Source organism: Ooceraea biroi, chromosome 9 (genome assembly GCF_003672135.1).
Source record: "Ooceraea biroi isolate clonal line C1 chromosome 9, Obir_v5.4, whole genome shotgun sequence".
Classification (NCBI taxonomy): domain Eukaryota; kingdom Metazoa; phylum Arthropoda; class Insecta; order Hymenoptera; family Formicidae; genus Ooceraea; species Ooceraea biroi.
The window spans coordinates 10,921,955-10,944,425 of NC_039514.1; the positions used below are offsets into that span (position 1 = coordinate 10,921,955).

A 22,471-nucleotide genomic window follows, 5' to 3' on the forward strand; every position below is an offset into this window, starting at 1 on the left:
CGCGATGAAATTGGATGCATTGATTCGAAAGAAATTTTGGTAGAGTATCATTTAATAGAGTGTTTCGTTTGGTTCACTGTATCATAATTTGGACTGCGTATTTCATTTAAAATTCCTAACTTGTAATATTTAAACATGTCTTGTCTGCGCGAGTTAAGTCATCAGTGCACGCGGAACGAAAAGAGAAGATTCGAATATAAAGAACAAGAACGTCGTGCTAACAAAAAGAGATTCTTATAAGAAGATATCGATCACATATATCGACACTCCGCTAATCTTCGACCAAAACGATAAAAGAAATGCTTCCTCACGATTTATGAGCCTCGGATATCAAGTAGCAGATACGCGCGGATTCGCACGGTACGTCCTCCTGGCGGGCTGCCTGCACCCACTTGCAGAGGGGGTAGTTTTCCGGCGGCGCTCGCGCATCTGCTTGACGCTAGGCCGATCGGCCGGCGGGGTAGGTGGCTTTGTTCGAAATGTCGACCGTGGAGAGAGCCGGCGCTCTCTCCTCGGATTCTCCCTTCAGTGCGACGCGCGACCTAACGCTGGTAGGATCGACGCCGCCCCTCGCCCTCGTGTGAAGCTTAAACGGGATCCGTAAAACAGCCACCAGAAGCTCGTCTCATCAGAGGATTTGATCGGAAGTCGTGGAATTTACCGAGACGATCATCGGTTGACGAGGGATCGGAGGAAAGATCGAACTCGCTTGAGCGATACTCCGGAAGAACCGATCTTGTTGATCTTTTCAAGACAGAAGAAAAGAGAGAAGAAGTACATACACAGCGAAAGAAAGGGAGCACGAAAGATTGATGGAAGAAGGAGAGATTCGACTTACGTGGCCGAGAATTATCAACTCCGCTGAACCGCGATTCAGAGAAAAGTGATCTTGTTAAGGGGTGAAGACGCGATCGAGAGTCGATTGCGCATAAGGGGAGCTGAGAAAAGGAAGCTGAGAAAGCGCCAAAGGACTGTCGCAGATTATATCGCAAGTGTATTCACGAAAAATGTGGAAATACACGAAGCAATTGTAGTAAGAGAATTACGAATTGAATAGTTCGGAAGAGGGAGAGCTTGCGAGAGAGGAAAGCCTCGCCGAGCATCGCGAGAAAGAATTACCGGACGTGAAACGAATATTCCACTGCTAGAATGTTGCCGTTGCCGAAGATCGAAGGTAATTTCTCGTCTGTGTTTGCGTAAGCGCGCCTGATTCACGATATCGAAAATCGAGTCTCCCGTTCCAAAGGGTTGGAGGGAAGAGGGAGGGGGGACATTAAAAATGTTGATTGACACATCAGCGATCAATACTGAGAATTAATGAGCGATGGCTGAAAAATATCGTGATATTGAAATATCCCTCGGGTAATTCAAAATGAATAAAACAGATTTTTCAGGAACCGGACAAAAGTTTCATGCTTTTTAATTTTTGCACGTTCATTGTTAGTTTCATATAGGAATATGATTTTCGCATATAAATGGTTTATCTACATGCATTTTATATTTGTTAGTATGATGTTTCTATAAATGTACAGTCAATATTTCCAATAAATGATTCGCAATTTATTGTAAATATTTACCATACCATTTCATGGCTTATTAATTGTAAATAACCGGTAATTACTTGACTAAAGCTAAAAGATATTAACATAATATTTGCTGATTCGGAGTAAAAACTAGATGCTATTATCAAACAGGCGATATCGATATTATTGATAAAAAAGGGATAAGTCCATATGTATTAACTATTACATTAGCCATTAAAAATAACCTGCATAAATTTTATTCGATACTAAAAATATTAATAATTTAATAAAACACACACTAGTAGAAGAAAAAAATAAGAGAATATTATGAACATGTATTCAATAATTTTACCTTAAACATGTTACGCTCTTATAAATAGTAATGGTTTATTCAAAATGCTTACAAAGGGGTTTTACACAAAGCGTGAAGTTGTCTATTGAAAAGTACTGGCTAAATAAATACATTTTCTACGTAAACAGTTCTACTGCACGAACGCACGGAAGTTTAATCTATGTTGCTTTTTATGCGCTAGACTGAAAGAGAGAGCGAAAAAGATGTAATATTCCCCATGCCTGGTTGGTATTTTGCTACGCACAGTTCTCCTTTTATTCGCGTTGAAGAAATATTTCCAGAACGTGAGTAGCTCGTCGACGATCACACGCGCGATCGTAAAGCTTTACGCGCGAAAAGGCTCCAACTCACTGGACGGTGGCTTAATTATTCGTGCGGACATTTTGTGCGGATGTTCGTCAGCTGGAAGTGCGGAAAGGGAAGGCCATAGCTGAAAGGGGGGCATGAGAAGGCTGGATGCAACATTGAAATATAAATTTAACTGTCAGAATTACGTGCCGCCCTTAATCCGCAAATTTCCGCGCGCTCGCGTTTTTTATAATTTAGTCACCGCACATACAATAGCGGATTACGATGCGTGAATGCACACAGTTAAGCCCCGCTCGCTCGCATTAGATTTTGCCGATAACCCGAATCTTTTTTGCCATTCTCAGTAATCGCGCGTGGATGTAACGATTCGATATGATGTCCGCACGGTTCGTACGAACGATCAAATGGAATTGTCAATTGATGTCAATCTAGCTTTTCCTTCGTTGTAATACCGCTCGAATTTTCGAGTTTTGGATTTTCCTTCTTCGCGCGACATAGTATGGCCTATACATATCTATAGCTTGCGCAAACGTTGCGCAAGTACTGGCTGGATATTCGTCGCAACAACTTTTCGAATCCTTCTCATTGTGTCCAAAAACTTCTTCAATTTCCATCAAACTCTGTTTTCGTAACTATCATATAAGTTTTTTTGACGACTTTGCTTCTGCAAAATGATCTTTTTCAACCATTTCGCTTCCAACGCTGAGGACAATCATCATTCATGAAGTAGCCTAAATGGACTAAATGGGCTAAATACTAGATGCATAAGTTCTTGCAGATGAGTCAATGAATGAATCACCTCAAAAGATGATTCCTTTCGACATGATATTCGCATGTTGCCGGAAAGATGAGAAAAAGATCATAGAAAATGATGGAAAATACTTTGATTGATTGATCGATTGTTTCATTTCAATAAAGAAAAATTGCAAAATCGACAAGAACTTACGCACGATGTAATATAACTTCAATGAAATGTTATGCTACGTAAATTTTATTTTGTGTTCACCCTAGAGAAGTTATATCTTTAATACAATGAGTTAAAATAGCAGAGCAAATAGAGAACGTAATTCTACCGCTCAGATGTATGTCAGGCTGCATATTAGGCTACGCATTAGACTGAGGTGCGAGTTAGACATCGGATTTGACTAATCAAAACGTTGCCTCTGTTACAATTTAGGTCGATCAAATCTCAATCTCTAAATCGCAGTGTCAATATTGAACGTAGTCTGATATGAACTTAACGCCAACACCCACATTATTGTATTTCATAATTGCCATTCTTCCGAAGGAGTTGACTTCGAACATTAGCGCGAAGAGTTCACGGCGGACACAGGCAATACCTTTATAATATCGATAGTAATACCGTAACGCACTGTTCCGTCACATATGACGACCGCGACGCGACAGACAGCACGTCGGCAAGTAGAAATGAACTGCGTACGACATACTGCTGCATAAGTTAAGAACTTAAGAGTTTTCTGCGGCGGCGAAACGCGCCGACCGCTCGCTTCGATCGAGCGCGAGCTATCGATCCGCGCATTCGCGCCGCTATAGAGTCGTGGGCCGCAACCAGCCCAGCTGGTTGCATTCGATCACGAATCCACTAGGTTGGTACCGCTTGGCAGCGAACTGGCTCGCGTTGCTATTGTTTGTGTTCCTGCACAGGCTATCAATTTCACGAAAACTCGCGCGAGCTCGCCTACCTCAACGTAACTGATATTATTACAATTACGGAAATACAATCTTCTTGTGCGAGAGAAGCCGCGAGAGAAGCCGCGCAAGTATGACAATACTATCTGCTTGTAATTTTCGTCCCGCTCGCGAAGATCGCTGGTAGACGTAGCGGAGATGAGCGGAGCTTGTCACGCCTGATATGTATCGTGTGTTCTGCTCGCCTTCGAACTCTGAAGTCTTCGAGAAAATTATTAGGTATGCAACTTAATTCGGTGCTTTTGTTTGAATAAATTGAGCCTTTATTTACTTTTTTTTCGAAAGAAAATTCGTCAGCTGCTCTATAGATGGAGAAAAGTATTAGAAAACAATGACGAATATCGTGAAGATTGACACATTTATTGTTTTCTTGTAATAAAGACTCAATTTCTTGAATAAAAGGACCGAATTAATATGCACGCCTAAGAAAATGGTTTTTCTCGAAAGGAAGAGTCTTATTACGTAGGAAGGAATCTTTCTGCTCGGGAGCAACTTTCTGCTTTTGCGAGGGATGATACGCCACAGGTATATCGATGGGGCGGAAGAATCACCGCTCGAGAACAGATAATTTTGCAGTTGTCGTGAGTGATTTCGCATCGCTAGGTATCGTCGGGCAACGGGATTGCGTGTCGAGCGTTCATCGCGGTATCGAAGTAATGCGAGTTGAAGGTTGCGGAAAATTGCATTTTAAGCTGCGACCCATAACTTTCGTGGCTCCGCAGGACGCGCTTCCGCCGTGCCTTTCAAGGCGGACAAATTGCGGAAATGCGTCGTTCACTCTCACCGCCGCAAATATCTACTCAAGATCATATTGGATTGCGGAAGTTTACGACGTCGCCCGGTACCGATACTCTCGCAATTTCTCTTGCCGCGATCATCAAATCCTCGTGATGCAATCTCGCTTGTCACGTCGAAACATCCGATCAGTTGTCGCATGGAGAGCGTAAAAATCGCTCCAAAGAGAAAGAAGAAAAACCACAATGCACGTCAATGTGGATTTTTCTTGGTGATTTTTCTCGAACGGTGTATTCCTCCAATCAGAAAAGCCCGCGAGGGCTTTTGTCAACGGAAATATCGCGCGGGATGAATGGAATGGATAAACAGAAATGTGATATCTAATCGGTTTCACGCGTAATTCGTAGCGATGCGCATATTCTATCCGCCAGCGGATCGGACGCGACACACCCCGACATACTATGTAAGCGACGACATCGCATTTTTACGGGGCGGTGGATATTGGATGTTTCGCGATATCGAAAACTGATTTATGCCTGCTCCGAGTTCCGGCACTCAATCTCGTATCGTATTGTCCTTCTATTACCCGCCGGCGCGCCGCGTATTCAGTGCGGTCATTGCATGGACCGCAATTTCGATTCTCTCCGTCACTCTGCGTTGTGACGTCTCTCTTTCTCTCTTCCGTCATAATGCGGCACACCACGCCGCGATTTCGATACAACGTAATTCGGCAAATTTTCGCAAGAAATATATTTCAACACACGCGCAGAATTACAATAAATCGCGCCGAATAATGCACCTCTCCGCTACGGCGGATTTAATAACGCGGTACAACGTTAATGTAACATTAATTAGAGGCCCGAGTGCAATATTAATTTAACAATTTCACTTCGATTCAGTGTTTTCATGTGGACTTAACTGACCATTCACGAATGCGATACAACAGTTGGTCTCAAATTGCGATCTTCTCAATTCTTCTCGATGTTTTACGTCGTATGTTTCGCGCACTTACGTCTCGCGTAACGATCGCGATTTTATATCCACCGGATGTTACTCACCACGAGCATACGCGTTCCCAGAACTCTACCCGTATCCGTGTCTTTTATGGGAAACCACGCGGCCACGTATGCCCGCGCAATTCCCTCTAGTAATGACTCATTTATTGCGCTGTGAGGCGTGTCTGCTCACGACGAATCATGCGATCTTACGTCCAGTGTTGACTCTCAACGGTGTAAAAAAATATTTTTGTTAACATAGGAGGTTTTTAATTTTGCGAAATGTATCCTCTCAGTTTTATCTAATTTAACCTCGGGGCGTTTCGCAAAATACTGTGCTACTACTGTATACATTACTGTTACATCTCTCAGAACAGTCTCAGATATATTACGATGTTATGAAACCGTGCCTCAAAGATACTTTTATGAACTTAAGACGCAACTTTGAGATGAGACACTTATCAAGTTGCGAAAGTCACCATAACAAAAGGCACACTTTTTTAATTAAAATTAGAAAAGGGTTTTTAATTAAAAATTCATGCATTTTTAGAAATAACGAAAACTAGATATGACGAAAAAAATACCTTTACTAATGCTACTTCTACAACGTCAATCTTGTAACAGTTTCGTAAGATTTCCAGCTCTCGAAGTTGGTTACGTTCAGTGCGGATCGATAGAAGTAAATTTGTTCGCTAGCAGGTTTCGAACAGGTCGTACGCGAAAAAGTACGACACTGCGGACTTCCATGTGAGAAGTATCGTGGGTTAGCGTACGCTAGATTAATCACCAATCGAGCGAAACGAGAAAACAGCCGGTTGTTTCGTGAGAATTGATCGCGCGGCTACTGAAGGTGTCGAAAGTTCGCGTACGAATTTTTCGAGGAGAAAGAACAGCTCGCGTGGAAAGTCCTCTGTTATATCCACGCTCGAATTGCACATTCACTTTACATGGGATCTCTGTTTTAGTCATAAATATCGTACAATTAGTCCGAGACTTTAATTTACGGAGGCACGACTGGCTAGCAATACTGGAAATTAATAACGGATTCAACGGGTTGTGAGTATAATATATTACGTAATCAATACGTTATTCGAAATAATAACCACTCATGTTTGCAATTTTCAAAGAATATTATCACTTTCATTAACAACAGTTTATTTGATGAGTTTTATTATACTATCGATATTGCATGCATTGCAATACAGTAAGCGCGTTTCGGTTTCATTTTAAGAGTGCTTCGGATACCTCTCTCTCTCACACACACACACACACACACCCATACACACACATGTTACCGCAGTACCTGATTGTTCACTTGAGCTATACGAGTAATAACATGCAACGGCACGCTTAATAATCGACCGCGCCGTGAAGATGGAAGTACTAGCGCTCGTTTATTGCGTGCTAATTGGACGAGGTCCCAGACTGCCGAGCCGAGCTTCGATCTTTTATCATTATTTCACTTTCGGATGCAGGAATATTCATTTCACAAAATTGTCCCTCATGAGAAACCGAAATCAAATGGTATTGACAGAGAGAATAACTTCAAGAACGTGTCCATGATCCGATCGCATCACGATCGAGATTGACAATCTGTCGCGGTTGCCCGCTTTGACATAACGCCGATAAAGCAACGAAGTGATCAAAGTTAGTTCTCCAATACCATCGTTCGGCAGCCAAGGACCGCAAAAGATTTCGCGAAACGAAATTTGACTGACTATAAAAAGTTAATTGCAAAATCACCTTTTCCCCTTTCTGCGAGAGAGAGAGAGAGAGAGAGAGAGAGAGAGACGAAATTTCTACGTGAGTCTGGAATTAGATTCGAATGGCGATGATCGATGAGACTGACTTCTCTGACTTCTGATTCTCGTAGCAAAAGCGCGCACGGTCGAATTACTTGTCCATCAAAGAGAGAAATGCAAAACAGAACGGTGCGATTAATCGCAAAAATTCAGTAATCGAAAGTAACTGGAACAGCCCTTTGTGCAACATCATGCAATCGGCATGCCGATGTATCTTGTACCATGTCTCGGTGAACTTGCTTAAATTCGGTTGCGGTTACGCGCAGTTAATTACTGCGAGGCAATTAGAAAATCAATAATTTACGAAATATGTATAGTTACGTATAGTTACGGATTATATCGAGCTGCAATAAAGCTCAGCTTACAGAGGGGGTAGCGAATTCGGCAGAGGCCAGACAGAAAGCTAATTAAGGAACGAGCGTGATAGAAGTGTCACCGATGACATGATCGATACATTCATTCTTCATCGTTGGGCCGCCTGGATTTTCCTTCGTGACAAGTGGTATCTGCAATCCTTTCTTTTTGCTCCGAAAATATCATGAGATGAGGAAATGGGATTTATGGGATTATTATGGGATTTGGGGAGAAAAGTGCATCTTGATGAGATTCGAGATTCTTTTTTCTCGCCATGAGTCTCGTGTGATTGATCAACGTCCCGGTGTCGTTCCGTAATGACTGTCGATGCTCGCTGTTCACAAAGGGTCGCCGAGTCAAAGCATGCTAGAACCCGGAAGAAGAAAGTCTCGCGTAACGTAGCTCGTTTCTGCTGAAAGGAAATCACGTATCCCTTTTTTCCTCGCCGCAGAAACAGGACGGACGCTCGCTTTTCGCGCGCGCAAGGCGCAACCCATTTGCTCGAAATCGAGTTCCCCTTTGTCCGTCAAGCCCTTCAGGGGATTTTGGCGGTTCCGCGCGGATAGTAAATTCTGAACGTTAAACGCGAAATTACGGACTCTATGTGGGAGACTGCACATCTTGAGGAACGCTCCTTCCGGAAGAATAACTCCTCCAAATAATCACGTGCACAGTTTCTTCTTGCAAGTCGGTGTTACTTAAAGAGATAGAAAAACGTGTATTGATTAAGAAGATAGAAATTTCATTTATAATTGGAATTTTAATTTGTTTAAAATCGATTTCAATAGCAATCGATAATGAGATCGAGAGTGCAGTGATAAAAGAAAACAAGTAATTAATAATTCCAATAATTTGGGTAAAAATCCGCGTTTAAAATTGATACCGTGGAAGGAGAATGCAATTAATTATTGTCAAGCGAATATATAATATTTGAAAGCGGGCTGACATTTCACGTGACATTTCGCGACAATGCAGTGGACGGACGCAGCACGATGTGACTTTAATGATCGACTTTCAATGGAGGGATCCTCAACGATGTTAAGATTGACATCGCTAGCGCGTGTGATGGACGTTTATTCAGGCACGAGGAATTTTTTTCGCGCGAATACGCGTCTCGGAAATTGCGTGTTAACCGCTTCTCATCTTTCCCGATGACAGCGTAACGAATCGTGACTTTCTCCGAAGTCCATCGCTGCTTTGAAAAATCCACCTCATGAAAAAAAATCCACCATTAACGAGGCCTCTCCTGGTATCAGACTTTTCTTAATAAATCACAATTTCACTGATACAAGACACAGTGGCGCAAGAAGATCTGCAATTCATCATGCGATTACGACTACATGTTTTCTCCTTTTTCCCCTTTAGAAGGAGGCCTCATCACAGGGCAAACGCACGAAAATCGTAGCATCGATGCTTTTCATCACGAGCAATGTCTCATCAATTTGATTCGCCCCCGCGAGCGGATCGTCGCGCGCAAAAAAGCAGGCTCTTTAAGGGGCTCTTGCGTTTTCTTTCCGGGGTCTCTAATCGCTCCTCCGCGTGACCGACTAATGGCATGAAAAAGCAACATGAGAGTCACGTCACTGTGGACTGACAGAAGTGGGTTGCATCGAGCCGTTAAAAGGGATCCGGACCTGCGGGTTGGCTGGCTTTTGAAGTCGAGACCGGCCGGCTGATGATTTAATCTCAAATGTAAATATCGGGAAATAGCTGCAGGATAACCCGGCTTCGAACGACGCTCGTGCTTTCCGGAACGTTCAAACCGACAGGCCGATCGGATTTCCTTAACTAGCTTGCACGACGTAATTACGTTACGTACGGTGGTATCAGTTATGCAATAATTACCGCGGACTGGGTAAATAACAGTTTTCACTCGAAATTACGAAATAAACTCCAATTTATCGGAGAATTTCGTGACATCCAGAAATCTTGATGGAGCTATGAAAATGGAGGATATAAAGAAATCTATTTATAAATAATATTAATTTTTTAATTTATAGTTTCGTTTTAATTCAGGAAAGCATTGCAAGATTTAAGTATCCGATTCCTCCTCTTTCTTCGGAATACGTTACAAATTCTGAGATCCATTACGACAAACGTCAGAGTGGGAAGATTAACATAACGCTTTCGGGTGGAACATGAAAGAACAGTATAAGAGAACGACGGCGGTTATGCGAATCGATTTAAGCAAGAAACCACTCTGCACAAATAGCTCCGCGATATCCGTTACATTAGCTGGTTTTCATCGCACGAGAGTAATCGGGGGCGAGACAGTTAAAGGGCAACGTAGACTCCGAAATAGGGCTGTAATGTGGGTGGAATTTCTCGCTCTTTCGCCAAGTCAAATCCTGGAAATTTTCCGAGATCCGGTCGGGAGATGTTCAACGCGAGTGAGCAAACGCTCATCTCGTTGTCTCGCGGAACTCACATTCCGGCTGAATGTTTCATTCGTTCGCCAGCACTTGTCGAATTCTCGCGCGGAATTTCACGTTGATCACTCGCGTAGCTATTTTTTGTGCACGTACGTAATTACGAGATTCTGAGACGAGCGTTTAATTGAGTCGCCGTTTCCGATTGATCCTATCGACGCCCGGCGTTGGGACGCGCATGCCTTGGTTCTCCCTCGCAAATTCCGCGCATTGTCCCTCGTTGCAGAAGAGAATCCTCGTTGCATCGAGACTGTAGCGACTTCCGGGTAAAACTCGTGCCTTCTAAGAAGCCCGAGTTATTTCTTGAGACCGGAATGCCGTAGCACGTTTATAAGACAACGTCGAGCGATTGTAATTTTAGTCGTACAGGCGCACAGGCGTGATGCGCGCACGAAAAACATCACGAGCCTCGAATTTTAATGGGATTAATGAGAATTGTCTCCTAAACAAAATTCTAAATCATCTACTACTTTTTTTGACTGCTATTGTAGAATAAATTGCTATTGAAATGTCGAGCAGTCACGGCTTTGTATATTGAATTTTCGCGACGTGTTCAATACAACGTTCGCCGTCCCTCAATGTCGCTTATTTTATCCGCCATTCCGCAGAATGCCGGAGTGAAAGAACATGACCTTCGCAAAGACGTGACGTATTCGCTGACATTGATGCTTCCCCTATTCCGGTCCTTCAATTAAATCTCGCGGATAGAAGGAACAGATCGTGCCGGTGCAACTCACTCGCCGAATCTTGTTCAGTGACCTGGATTCAACGCTCATACGCTCGATTAATTAGTCTCTACGAGTGGGCACCCTTTTCTCCCTCGCGAAGGCGACAGCCCGAGATGCGAAAGGCAAAATCACACTTCAGAGTTTGAATTTTAGATTCGAACACTGCATTCGAAGCACGTTTCCATTTTCTCCTCTTTGTTCCTTTTTTCTTCTCAGTTCTTCTGCGATTATACAATATTTGCTGGAAAGTTTCGACTTCCTCAATACTGTTCTGCGCAAAGTGTGGGAAGCTAAATGAGATGCGTAATAATCGCAAGTATATCTTTTAATTATAGCATTATCTTATATAAATATATTACCTTCGACCTCTGTAATTCCAATAATGCGCTTATGCATTGAATATTTCAGTAGGATAATGCAAGAAGCTTTATTACGGCGTTTGCACTATGCATTTAGAGATTTAATAATATTAAAATGACGCTATAGATAATCGGATATAGCCGTTACGTTGAATCTAATGAAACGAGAATATTCATAATATTCACGATATGCTTTGAGCTGAACCCTTTCAGAATCCTGATAAATGTCTTAAATGTAATTATCTTACACAATAGGAACCACAAACACCACCGCCATAATCTTGGTTCCATTACAGCCTCGAGATTATCTTGCATTATTTATTATCACTTCGGATAAGGGATTTAAGTCCTCTAATCTACGTTTGTACGTATATTTATAACTACTGAATATTTAAATACAATTTTCTTGAAGGATTTGGTTGTGCAAAAGAATTCTCAATTTTTGTCGAGGGAGAGTTTAAGTTAATCGCAAAACCTGCGAAAGGACTTCAGGGCAGTTTTATGCGCAATAAAACGTTTTACAGTTTTACGTTTTTGAGCGGTTTAGCATCTTCCATATCCCGCTGTAACGTCAAGATATTCCCGCAAATTCGCACCGCAATCCTTTAATCGAATTTTGCGCTATTTTCGATTGATCCTATCGATACCTTCGGAACGCCCTTTGAGGCGTTCAACATGAATTCCCTGCATTATCGTATGATAATGAAGGAATATTGAGATTACATTAATACTACTGATTAATCTCTGCTCGCATTATCTGGCCTCTTTTCATTATATCAATGCAAATATCATTGATTCAAAAAAATTTATCTTTAGACTTGTCGAATATTCGGATAAATAATATAAGAATGCGAAATTATATGAATTTCTGATAATGAATATTGAATACTAAATACTGAACGTTGGAATAAGGACTTAATACTGACTTAATTACCGAGCGAATTGCAAGATTATTAAACACACGCACAGAATTGAAAACGAGACTCGATTTTCTTATTGCGCTCACGCATATCTTGAGCGTCAGGCGCACTGCTTTGCTAGTAGTAATAAAACTTCTTAATAGACACGATCAATTCGTTATGCAGATACCAGGCATTACATCAGCGCGCTGTTGCCGCGAATTAAAAAATGCGCTCCCGTGCAGTGAAGGGAGCGTGGATCAAAAGAGCGGAAGCAAGGGACGAGCAGATAATCGCGAAGCAAGCATCACGCGATCGAAGAGGAGCGGATGGTAGCCATTGGCGAACATTCGATCGACTTCTCGACAGGGAAGACCCAGAGGATCGCGCCAAGTTATTTCTCCGGCGAGCCTTGGAACGAGCCGATCGATCACTCGAAGGATAACAGCCCTCCTACCTCGCGGACCCTTCCAGATACGTGGATGCCCTTGGCCTGATTCGCGCTTGCACGCCATTAACAGGCAACAGCTCTCACGAGCGAGCGAGCCGATTTTTGAAGCCGAAGCGTAACGTTCCACGTGGCACGAAGATGCCATGGTATTAATCCGCGGTGTTAACGCAGGGTATTCACTGTGTGCTCGAGAAATTTAATCGGATCGAACCGCACGAGGGCGAGCTTTGCCTCGCAAATCTTTCCCGAATTTAATCCAATCCCGAACTCGCCTCGCGCGCGGGAACTCCAATTAAAGTTTCGACCAGCCAACTCACCGTTGCCGTGCGTGCTACCGATCCACGCGACCTGGGATCACGCGATACCGGCGCAACATCGAGAATACCGCTAATCCGGATTTTGCTCTCAAACTTTAACGCAACGTTGTGTCCCTCGTAGTTTGGTGTGTCTGAAAATGGAGTAACATCGACGCGTAATAACTTCCGGCGCTGTTTATACCAAGTATACGTTTCTGAGTGTGGTAAGATTAATGAAGCAGATTGATGGAGCCGTAAGGGCTCGAGCACCAAACGTAATTCCTGATAACGACCTCGAGCTCTTGAACCCTCGACGAATGAGACGCAGTAACTTTGTAACAGTTTGTCATTCCGAACGCGACCGTTCCAACCGTTACCTCCCAAGCGACGATGAGATTCTCTAAGTATCGAGATTAATCAAAAGTAATCAGTATCACGAAAAAAATTCTTCGAGATCAAGTCAGAACAATTACAACGTAGAGACTCTTTAGCATCTTGATCATTTTTTTAAGACCACGAGCAAGCCAGAGGTGAATACGTCGAAGGAGACTCCTCGAAGTTGAAGGAGCGAAGCATTGCTGCAGAACGCGGTAACACGTGGCGCGTAAATGTTCACCGGAAGCTCAATACGAACAGGAACGCGAGAAGTTTAAGAAGTTCGCTCGCTGACAATCTTATATCGATAAGACGGATCGATCTGCCGATCGCGATACTCGCGCGACCACCTGTCACATACGCTTAATGTAGCCTTCCATTGGAGGCGCGGGACGTGACATCTCATAGAAACGGCCATGAAAGGAATACGTGCCGAAGGTAGTGGCGAATAGTCGACCGTAATCTCCGAAACGTGAACTTGGACGAAGCGAGAAAGATGAGAAGCACTTCCGCGAAATGTTTGCCCAACGAAAAAATACGCTTTGAAAATCCCTAGCCACTACCCTTCGTCGCCAGAGAGGAACTATATTATTACTCGTCGAAGTCTGAGGGGTGAGATTTATCTTTCTTAGGGCAAGACTGCTATCGCATGTGCATAACGGTCCTATAAAAATCGTTCACAGATTTTATGCGCGAAGCATCGAAGGAGGAATGTATTCGGAAGCTTGAGAAACTCACGTTCTCATGCTGTCGATTACCGTATTTTAGCAGAGAGAACAGAACTCACTCGACCGAGTTTGTTGTTTAACAGTTGTACATAGTACGAATAGTAGATAGAATCTGCGAATGAGAGTCTGAAATAGGAAGTCCTGGAGATCTGCGAGTGCGGAGCATACAGCGTTTCCGATATCTGCACTAGGCGGAAATATCGTATCTTCAAGATCAGTAGGACGCTCGAGTACCGTGAGGCAAGAAGTCAGAGAGTCTTCACGGAGCGTAGCATTATACCACAATCAGCTTAATCGTCACAGACTGCCAGGAAAAACGAAACGCTCGCACGCGTGATCGCGGAACTTCTCGCGACTCGAAAAAAAACATTGTAACTCTTCACAACGAACGCGTCCCATCAGCGCGGCAGTAGCAGACTAGATAAAAGTGCTGAAGAACTTGGCGGTTTCTCGGACGGAAACTTCGTCGGGAACCCAGCGAATAGCTCGGGTCGCGCAACGATACACGATTGGTTCCGCGAGCTGTTTTTCGCGCGGAGAGTGAGACCATAAAATTTACGACGAGAGAAACGCCGAAGGTCGAGCGCGTAAAAACGCGCGAAAGGACGTGGCGCGTCTGGTTGGGAATTACCGCATGGTACTCGTGTAGTTTTACTTTTCTCAAAACAGCATCGTTGAAAAGAGGAAGAAAAAAGAAGAAAAAGAAAGCACAAAAGGTGAAAATCGACCGTAAGAAAGGAAAATCGTCGACTGTTGAAAGCGGCGCTCTAATCCCTGTGGGACCAGAGCTTGCCCAAGTAAGCCGGAGAGTGGAAGCACCGAGTGAGCGCGCAAAGGAGGGCCCGACAGCGCGCAAAAGCGGCCTCGTGCGCGGTCTCATACGCCGATTAAGCAGCGGCGGTGGTATCAGACGATCGGCTCGCGCAATTGGCTCGTACGGCCGCAGCGGCGGTGGCGGCAGCGGGGGCGGCGGGAGCTTCGGGTCCAGCGACGGAGACCCCAGGCCCTGCAACGGGGCTCGCACGGATTCTAGTGGCTACGTTATCGTAGCTGGACAGCAAGTGGTGGGGGCCGGTAGCACCACGGTGTCCGCATCCGGGGATCTACCGGGCCGCGGTACCCCAAGCCGACGTTCCAGCCGCGACCTAAGCCCTTCGAAGAAATCGCCAGCAGCAACGGGCCAGCAGGATGCAGCGGCCAGTCACGGGAGCGGGAATGGTGCCGCGTCGACATCCGGTGGTAGCGCGGCCGGTGGTACCGGACAAGATTGGCGGAAGCTAGTTGGCAGCATAAGGCGCAAGGTGCGCCGCAAGACCACCCAGAGCAACTCGGAGGCCGCTTTGCAGGAGACGACTAATCGCAATCAGGATGATTTCCTGAAGGCGGCTATGAGGATCTTTCTGGTGGTGTCGCCGCCGATGGGTCGCGTTCAGGTAAATGCATGCATGCTGACTGCGCCGCCACGCCGATTTCATCACGATTGTAGGATTTTTTGGGTCTTTGTAGGTCCTATTGCTTTAGCTCCTTACAAAGGAATATTGAAGACTGAAGTATATACGATGATAATATCTACCTCTAATCATTAATGATTGACTTCCTCTAAATAGCAAAACAGCACTTTGCTACTGTTAATGAAAGACTGAGATTTTGTTGAAAACAAGTGCCTCGCATGTGCGTACAATATTTCATACTTATATGTTCTTAAATATTGTTCTATATATAAACGTTATATGAGTTTCTTTTCTCTAACGCGAGCTGCAATCGCTGCAAGCTACGTATATCCACATATTACCCTTTTCATAGCGATCGGCGAAACTAAACAAAACTCTTGACGATAAAAGAAGCACTTGATGATACCAAGACAGACGGTGCTTCGAAGTTTCTACGTAATCATACAGCTTGTTAGATTTAATAGGACGCTTTTACTCGATGAAAGAAACTGATAATTGCCTCTAAGATCCAGAATTGCCTCTAGAATCCTCTTTTTATATTCGAGGACAATTCGAGGGATTCTCACGATAAAACGCGGGTAAACTCCGTTCTCTTTTTTATTGGATTCTGCTCAAAATACACGTTATTACTTATGTTTTAATTTCCTTTTCCTGATTGTTCGAGCATACACATGATATATTTCACGTTCCAGTTTCGCCTGTAGTGTGTAATCATTTAAGGTATGTGTTAGATATTTATTTATTTTTTAATATCTATCTATTCATGCTGAATTAATTTGTGGATGGATCAAAGCGAAATGTACATTTGTTATATGTTGATAAAATCATATTTTTATTAACATCGTGCGCCGCGCTGAATTACAGTTACGACATTCCATTAACTGATAACGAGAGCTTTTGGTACATTTTTTAAAGGTTGCACAAAATGTCTACAGTAAATCACGATAATTAATTTTCTAATACTCCACACAACGCGAGGTACTATCGCGCGGACCAATATTACAGTCGTTCTCGCAATTACGTCGACCAAAGTGTACATTATTCGTCGACGAGTCAACTAAAACGAAGGACATCCTGTTGCTGATGCGCGTCATAGATTGTTTCCTCTCAAAACACTCACGTAGGCGGAAATTCCGGGATTCCTCCCCTTATCATTATTCTCCCTCGCATTTGCTGATCACGTGCTCCCTTCAAGGAATCATCGAGGAGCCCGAATAATTAGAAATATTAAACGCAAATTTATTTTATCCAATTAGGAGACATTTCGTGGTGACTATGTGTTGCGTAGACCTAACGTTTTCCAACGTCGACCCAGATTTCAGAAATTCCGCTCGTGACGTATCGTGGGACGATGCATTATCTTGCTCGCCGCTCCGTCTACTCGCTTCCGAATTTATCAATCAATCATGCCTGAACGCGCCGGAGCCAACCGATCACGCCGGTTAAACAATACCATGGTTACGGCATGGTCTGTAATTTACGCTTCGGCTCGACCGCGTCAATTGCTCCTTTCTTTTTTATCAGCCGTGAATGAACGAGCCGGACACACACTCAGTCCGCGTACGATATAATTCGCCGGCTAATCGATTATCCCACTGTTTGCACCGCTACCTTATGTTTGATGTAACAGCTGCATACGATGACCCAATCTTCAATATGTATGCCGTCACAGCCGCGATGATATTTGCACGCGATCGTGCCGTTTGTAAGTGGAGATCGATTAGGGACAATTAATAATTCTTGATTAGATATGGGACGTTCGCTTACAAATATCACTTATTGTCGACAATGCGAGATGCATCCGAATATTTAACGTAAAAAGTTAAATTCATGTAATTCAATGTCTGTTTAATAAAAATTAATTTTCGGATCTTGATGTTTATAATTTCTTCATAACACATTTTTTTTATTGTTTCATTTCAAATTATTAGTGAACATTATATCTTTTTTAATTATTGGTGAACAATATATTTCTTTATGCATTTAATATTTTATTTAAATTTATCATGATTTATAACACAAGACACGAACCTGCGAGACTCATAATCTGTATTTGTATACTGTGTGTAAGCCGATTCGATTAAATCAGCATCAGCAGATATAAGATATAAGATCGTGAAGAAACCCTATATGCAACTCATGCTTGTTACAGTATCACTTTATCCATTTTAACAAGAACCTCTTTTAAAATCGAACTTTGTCGTCTTTCCGAAAGTAAAAATTAATTGTAATTGTTTATATCTCTTCGTATCGCCTGACGATTGGCCTAACCATTGTACAGAAGAGAAAGCTTCATGTATATCTCTAATCCCAAATTTCTAAATTTGTATAATTTGTAGTTGTCGCTGCAAATTTTATTTAATGTTACTTTTAACAGCGAGCGGAAAAGGACAGAATGTGGACATAAAATCGATAATTAAATTCCGGACAATTTTTTTCGGAGTAGGTTCGATTTTTTTCTTTTCTTTGCTTCTCTTTCGACGGGTCGTTCGGGTCATTCTTTTGAGCGCTATTGACAGGTCAAAGATATTCGTCTAGCTTGACCTAGATTTGGAAGATCGAACCGCAGATACTGCCTGCCACGCAATACGATCGTATTTGATGTAACAAGATACACGCACCTGCATGTGGCGCGCGCCACATTTAATGCGTTTCAGTTTACCCTTCGCATGCTGTCAGGCGCTAATGGGTTCCCGTGACAAAATTTTATCCCTTCACCCGGAGTTTTACTGAAATCACTATATGGAATTTGTGCGCTGCGTTGTAATGTCGATAAACTTTCGAGTTAATTGTTATAATAACAACTTGCTTCATCAAGTTATTTTAAGAATATCGATATTATTATAATGCTTATGAATATACTCGGTAGTTGGAAACTTCTCGGTAACTTGGGATACTTGCTGAAAATACTCTGAGACATCAAGCGTTCTTAAAGTATTATCAGAATAATCCTGACTTTTCTCGTCTCGGTTATTTTTCATAATATTCTCATCATTTTTATCCGTGCAGTCTGCTAATTTGCGCATTCTTGAGCGCGTTTCGCGTGCGAGGCATAATTACCGTTCCCGAAAATAATTGACGATGCATTACCCGGAGAACGAAATATCTGCGCGAGTACGTGGATCATGCAGGTCGAGGCTTAAATGGGCCATCCCGCGCTTTAATTAAAAAGTATATAACCTAGAACCGTGCATCGAAGCTTATGAAACGATAATGAAAATTCCCGTTGGCTCAGCTGGAGTATGGTACTGAAAGGGAATCGCGTACGATGAAGGGGCGGACGAAGGAGAGACGAGAACGAAAGCAGAGCAGAGAATATATTAGGCATCAAGTGGCCATCTTGTCTGACAAGGGAAGAGACGGTGTTTTGCGGGAGATTGATGGATGGCGGGAAATATGGGCGAGTGTAAGCGAGAGGCGCGGATCAGAAGGGTTCGACGGCGAGTCTGATGACGGGTACACGGTTGGTAGGTGGTATATATCCGCAATTTCACTCACCTCGAGTTATGAAGTCTCGAGAATGAATGACGGCAGGGATAATCTTTGGCGCGATGCCAACCAGCCAAGCTGAAACCTCGGAGGTTTTCCACTTTCCTGCGGAGACCTTCCTCTGTGTGTTGCATGTCGTCGTCGAATCTTATCGACCTCAACAGTGCCTCTCAATTTTCAGGATTATATCGGCTTAAGCACCCGGCTAGCCCGCCTGCACCCGCGATCGTATTTGAACCCAATATTTTGCTACTCCCCCTGGAAGTTGAAATTGGTATCGATCAAGTGGTATCTCTCACGCGCAAGGGTACAATTCGCGTTTCTTTTCTTCGTGAAGGTGCGCGGAGACATCGAAATTAAAAGGAAAGATCCACAATTATGAGTAGTAAAATATAATTTTTTATAATTACCTATAGTTATATGTTAAATTTACAACTTATTATTGCAATCATTCTAGATGTTTGTTACATTTTAAGTAGTAAAAGTCGGAAAATCTTTTATTTTTTTCATAAAAATACTAAAAAATCTTTTCTTTCCCTAAAGTTCTTCGGACGCAGTTTCATCACTCTACAAAGTTGCAATTAAAGAAAAATTATTGATTATTATATTGTATCATAACTGATGAAAAAAGTAACACTATGAAGATACGCTAAATCCTACGCTACATTCTACGATATATATATATATATATATATATATATATATATCTGTGTGTACACACACACACACACACAAATGAACGCCAGAACATTTTGTCATTCGAGTACCCCATTGTAAAACATTCATAATAATAACGAGCGTTCGTCCTGAGGTAATAAACGGTGACAAATCGCGTCGCGGCAACGCACGATAATTAGTTCCTCAGAGTAATTACGATCACGGCCAGAGATATGGTCCGTAACTTAATGAAGCGCCAGTTTGCGTTTTGATATACAATTTGCCGATTATATGTGCGAGGGAGCGAGGGAGATTAAATTGGGGCCTTACACCCTTCCTGCCTAATGAAGTTAACAAGTTTCGCAGCTGCATGCTTTCTCCTTGGCGATGTGTTTGCTCTCCTCGGTAAGGTTGACGAAATATTCCGAGCCACTTGCCTCAAGCTCTATTTACGCAATAGTCTGCTCTACTGCTACGTCAGCTCGGCCCATGCAACTTCGATACATGCAAGTTATACAAACTCTATGGAATAAGATAAAAAAGAGTCTTGAGATGCTTTCCATTTTAGTATTGTAACACAAAATAGATAAAGTAACACGTGGATTAAATTTTATGATTAAATAAAGATGCAAAGTTTCATGTAATACTCAGAAAGAACAATTTAAGAACTAAATTTGTTTCCCAAAGTTTTCGAGTCGCGAATAGTGAGAAATTTCATGTTGTCTATGGAAATTCCTATATTTTCATCTTCGTCACGCGACGAGGAGAATCTTATTAAATTTTCCTTGTTACCGCGCGACCGTTTGATTTCCATCAGTGCCTTTGTTTTGAAATTAACTTGCAAACAGAAGACAAATTGACCCCATCCGTCCGCGCGTCACATTTTCGCCGTCGCAAAACAGGAGTTACAACGGTCGGAGTGTTTTGTCGTAGCGCGCCCAATTTCTGGATTTACTGCAAATATGGCGTACAAGAACCTTGAAATTATATTCTCCCTTGAAGCTTACAGCGTGGAGATGAGGCTCGATATTGTTACACTGGCAGCTTAACGTTCTCATCCACCGGGAAACAGATGGTTAAACGAGAACCGACGCGCGACATATGAGAAATAAGCGCCTCGGGCACTTCCGAATGAATGAATGAATCAAAACGCCGGCGATGTCGATCGGATGCAACTTTGAAACGTCGATGCACTACTACTGAAAGCACAACGAAAATTCGTGTACAAATCATGGTTTAGCAATAGCTTCTGCACATATTTTTTTATTGAGAGCTTTCCATCTCTCAAGCGAGCTGAATGATAATTTAGTAACTTAGAGGCTTTCGCGCTGTCGATTTTTAGATACAATTGAACTTGACTTCCAGGTTGGAATCAACAATTATTTCCATATTTTCGGAGGAATGCAGTGGAGGAGCAGTGTAAAAAAATATACGTAAAAAGTGCATATAAAAAATATATAAATAAATATAATAAAAAATAGAGTGCGTAACTGTATAAACGAAGGAAGAGGTAGTGTTTAATTATTCGTTCGCGTTTAGACTGATATACCGAGCAGTGCGTATTTGGAGATTCTCGTGGTGCACTGCATCCAGAAAATTATTAAATTTTCACGCGGTGAACATTTGAGCTATTTAGCTATTTAGTCGGCTATTGAGCTCGAGAATTTTAGCACGCGAATTAACTTACCGGTCTATTCCGGTTTACTGAAGCGTCGGACGTCCGCAGTCTTGGATGATATGAACTAGTTTAGGTGGACCATCCGGCCGGTTAATGTTGTAGCCGCGTGCTCCATTATTATCGGACAATAGATGTCTGCGTGCACGTAAATAACGACGAGCCGCAGCAGCTTTACCAGCGAGGATACTCGATGATAAAGCGGTTCCTGGATACTCCAGGGCGTAGGTCGTTTCATCATTTTTGCATTAACATTCTATATCTTGTCGAATTATTGGAGCTGTCCGTCGTACGTGTGTGTACGTGTATGTGCACATATATTACTGACGAGTTGCGAAAAAATGATCAGATTTGCGTGAGCGAATTGTTTTTCTAGGAACAATCGCTTCGCTTTAATTGCAGAAGCATTTATTTGCTCGATTTGTTTAGCTGACTCGAATAACTGACGTGTGAATTGAGCTTGCGCCAGCTTTAATTGCATCTGCACGAGATGTAACTCGAGGAATTATTTTAATTTTACTTAATCGGACAACATCGTTTTTATCTGGCCGAGATGTATTATCGGTGTACGCAAACGACGCGCCGTTATTCGACCCGATAAATCAACGTAACGACTTGCAGCGAAATCCCGATACTTTATCGGGAAATAAAACAAATTGAAGGGCAGCAGAGGGAGAGTACCGAGCACGACACATTTTTTCCGCAGCCGGTTAATCTCCCGAGAATTAATTTTCACACGGGCCTTTTTAATCATAATCCCCATTAGAATTCTTTAGCCTCTCGTTTTTCCCGTGTTTCCTCGTTTAACAAAAATAATTCCTGCGTGCAAATTACTTTCATAGAAATAAATCACGAGTTCTCAACGTGCACGCACGTTGCAAATCTACTTGACTCTTTCGCTCCGGCGCGCGTGTAACAAAATGTGATCGCCGTGGACGGAGCGCGTCATTGGCGAGACGATACACGATTGCGTTTTCTGTTGTCAAATACTCAATTGACAACAATATTTTTACGTTTATTATTGTACGTTCTTTGTATGCAAGCGGCAATTTTTCGAGCACATATATGTACGTTCTTCGAAGCGAAAGGGTTAATGCGCATACGTGCACGTACATTAACAAGCTAAAAAGAAAGAAAGAGGAAAAAGTTGAGTT

At 42.7% G+C, this 22,471-nt stretch overlaps 1 protein-coding gene and 1 long non-coding RNA gene across 6 annotated transcripts in view; both read left to right on the plus strand.

Moving 5' to 3' along the window:
* LOC105281622 (pleckstrin homology domain-containing family G member 5) overlaps positions 1 to 22,471 on the plus strand; it is a 116,862-nt gene that overhangs the window by 49,668 nt on the left and 44,723 nt on the right. Inside the window, exon 1 of one of the 5 annotated variants that reach the window (XM_026972512.1) lies at positions 14,539 to 15,478. The exons of the other annotated variants lie outside the window; for them this stretch is intronic. Coding sequence (XP_026828313.1) covers positions 15,434 to 15,478 — 45 coding nt within the window. The 5' untranslated portion in view covers positions 14,539 to 15,433. Of the gene's footprint in view, positions 1 to 14,538; positions 15,479 to 22,471 lie in introns of those variants that run through there. 5 annotated transcript variants of the gene reach the window in all.
* On the plus strand, positions 502 to 14,412 carry LOC109611112. Its single transcript, XR_002193447.2, has 2 exons — positions 502 to 1,174; positions 12,382 to 14,412. It is a non-coding gene; the product is annotated as an uncharacterized LOC109611112 (long non-coding RNA).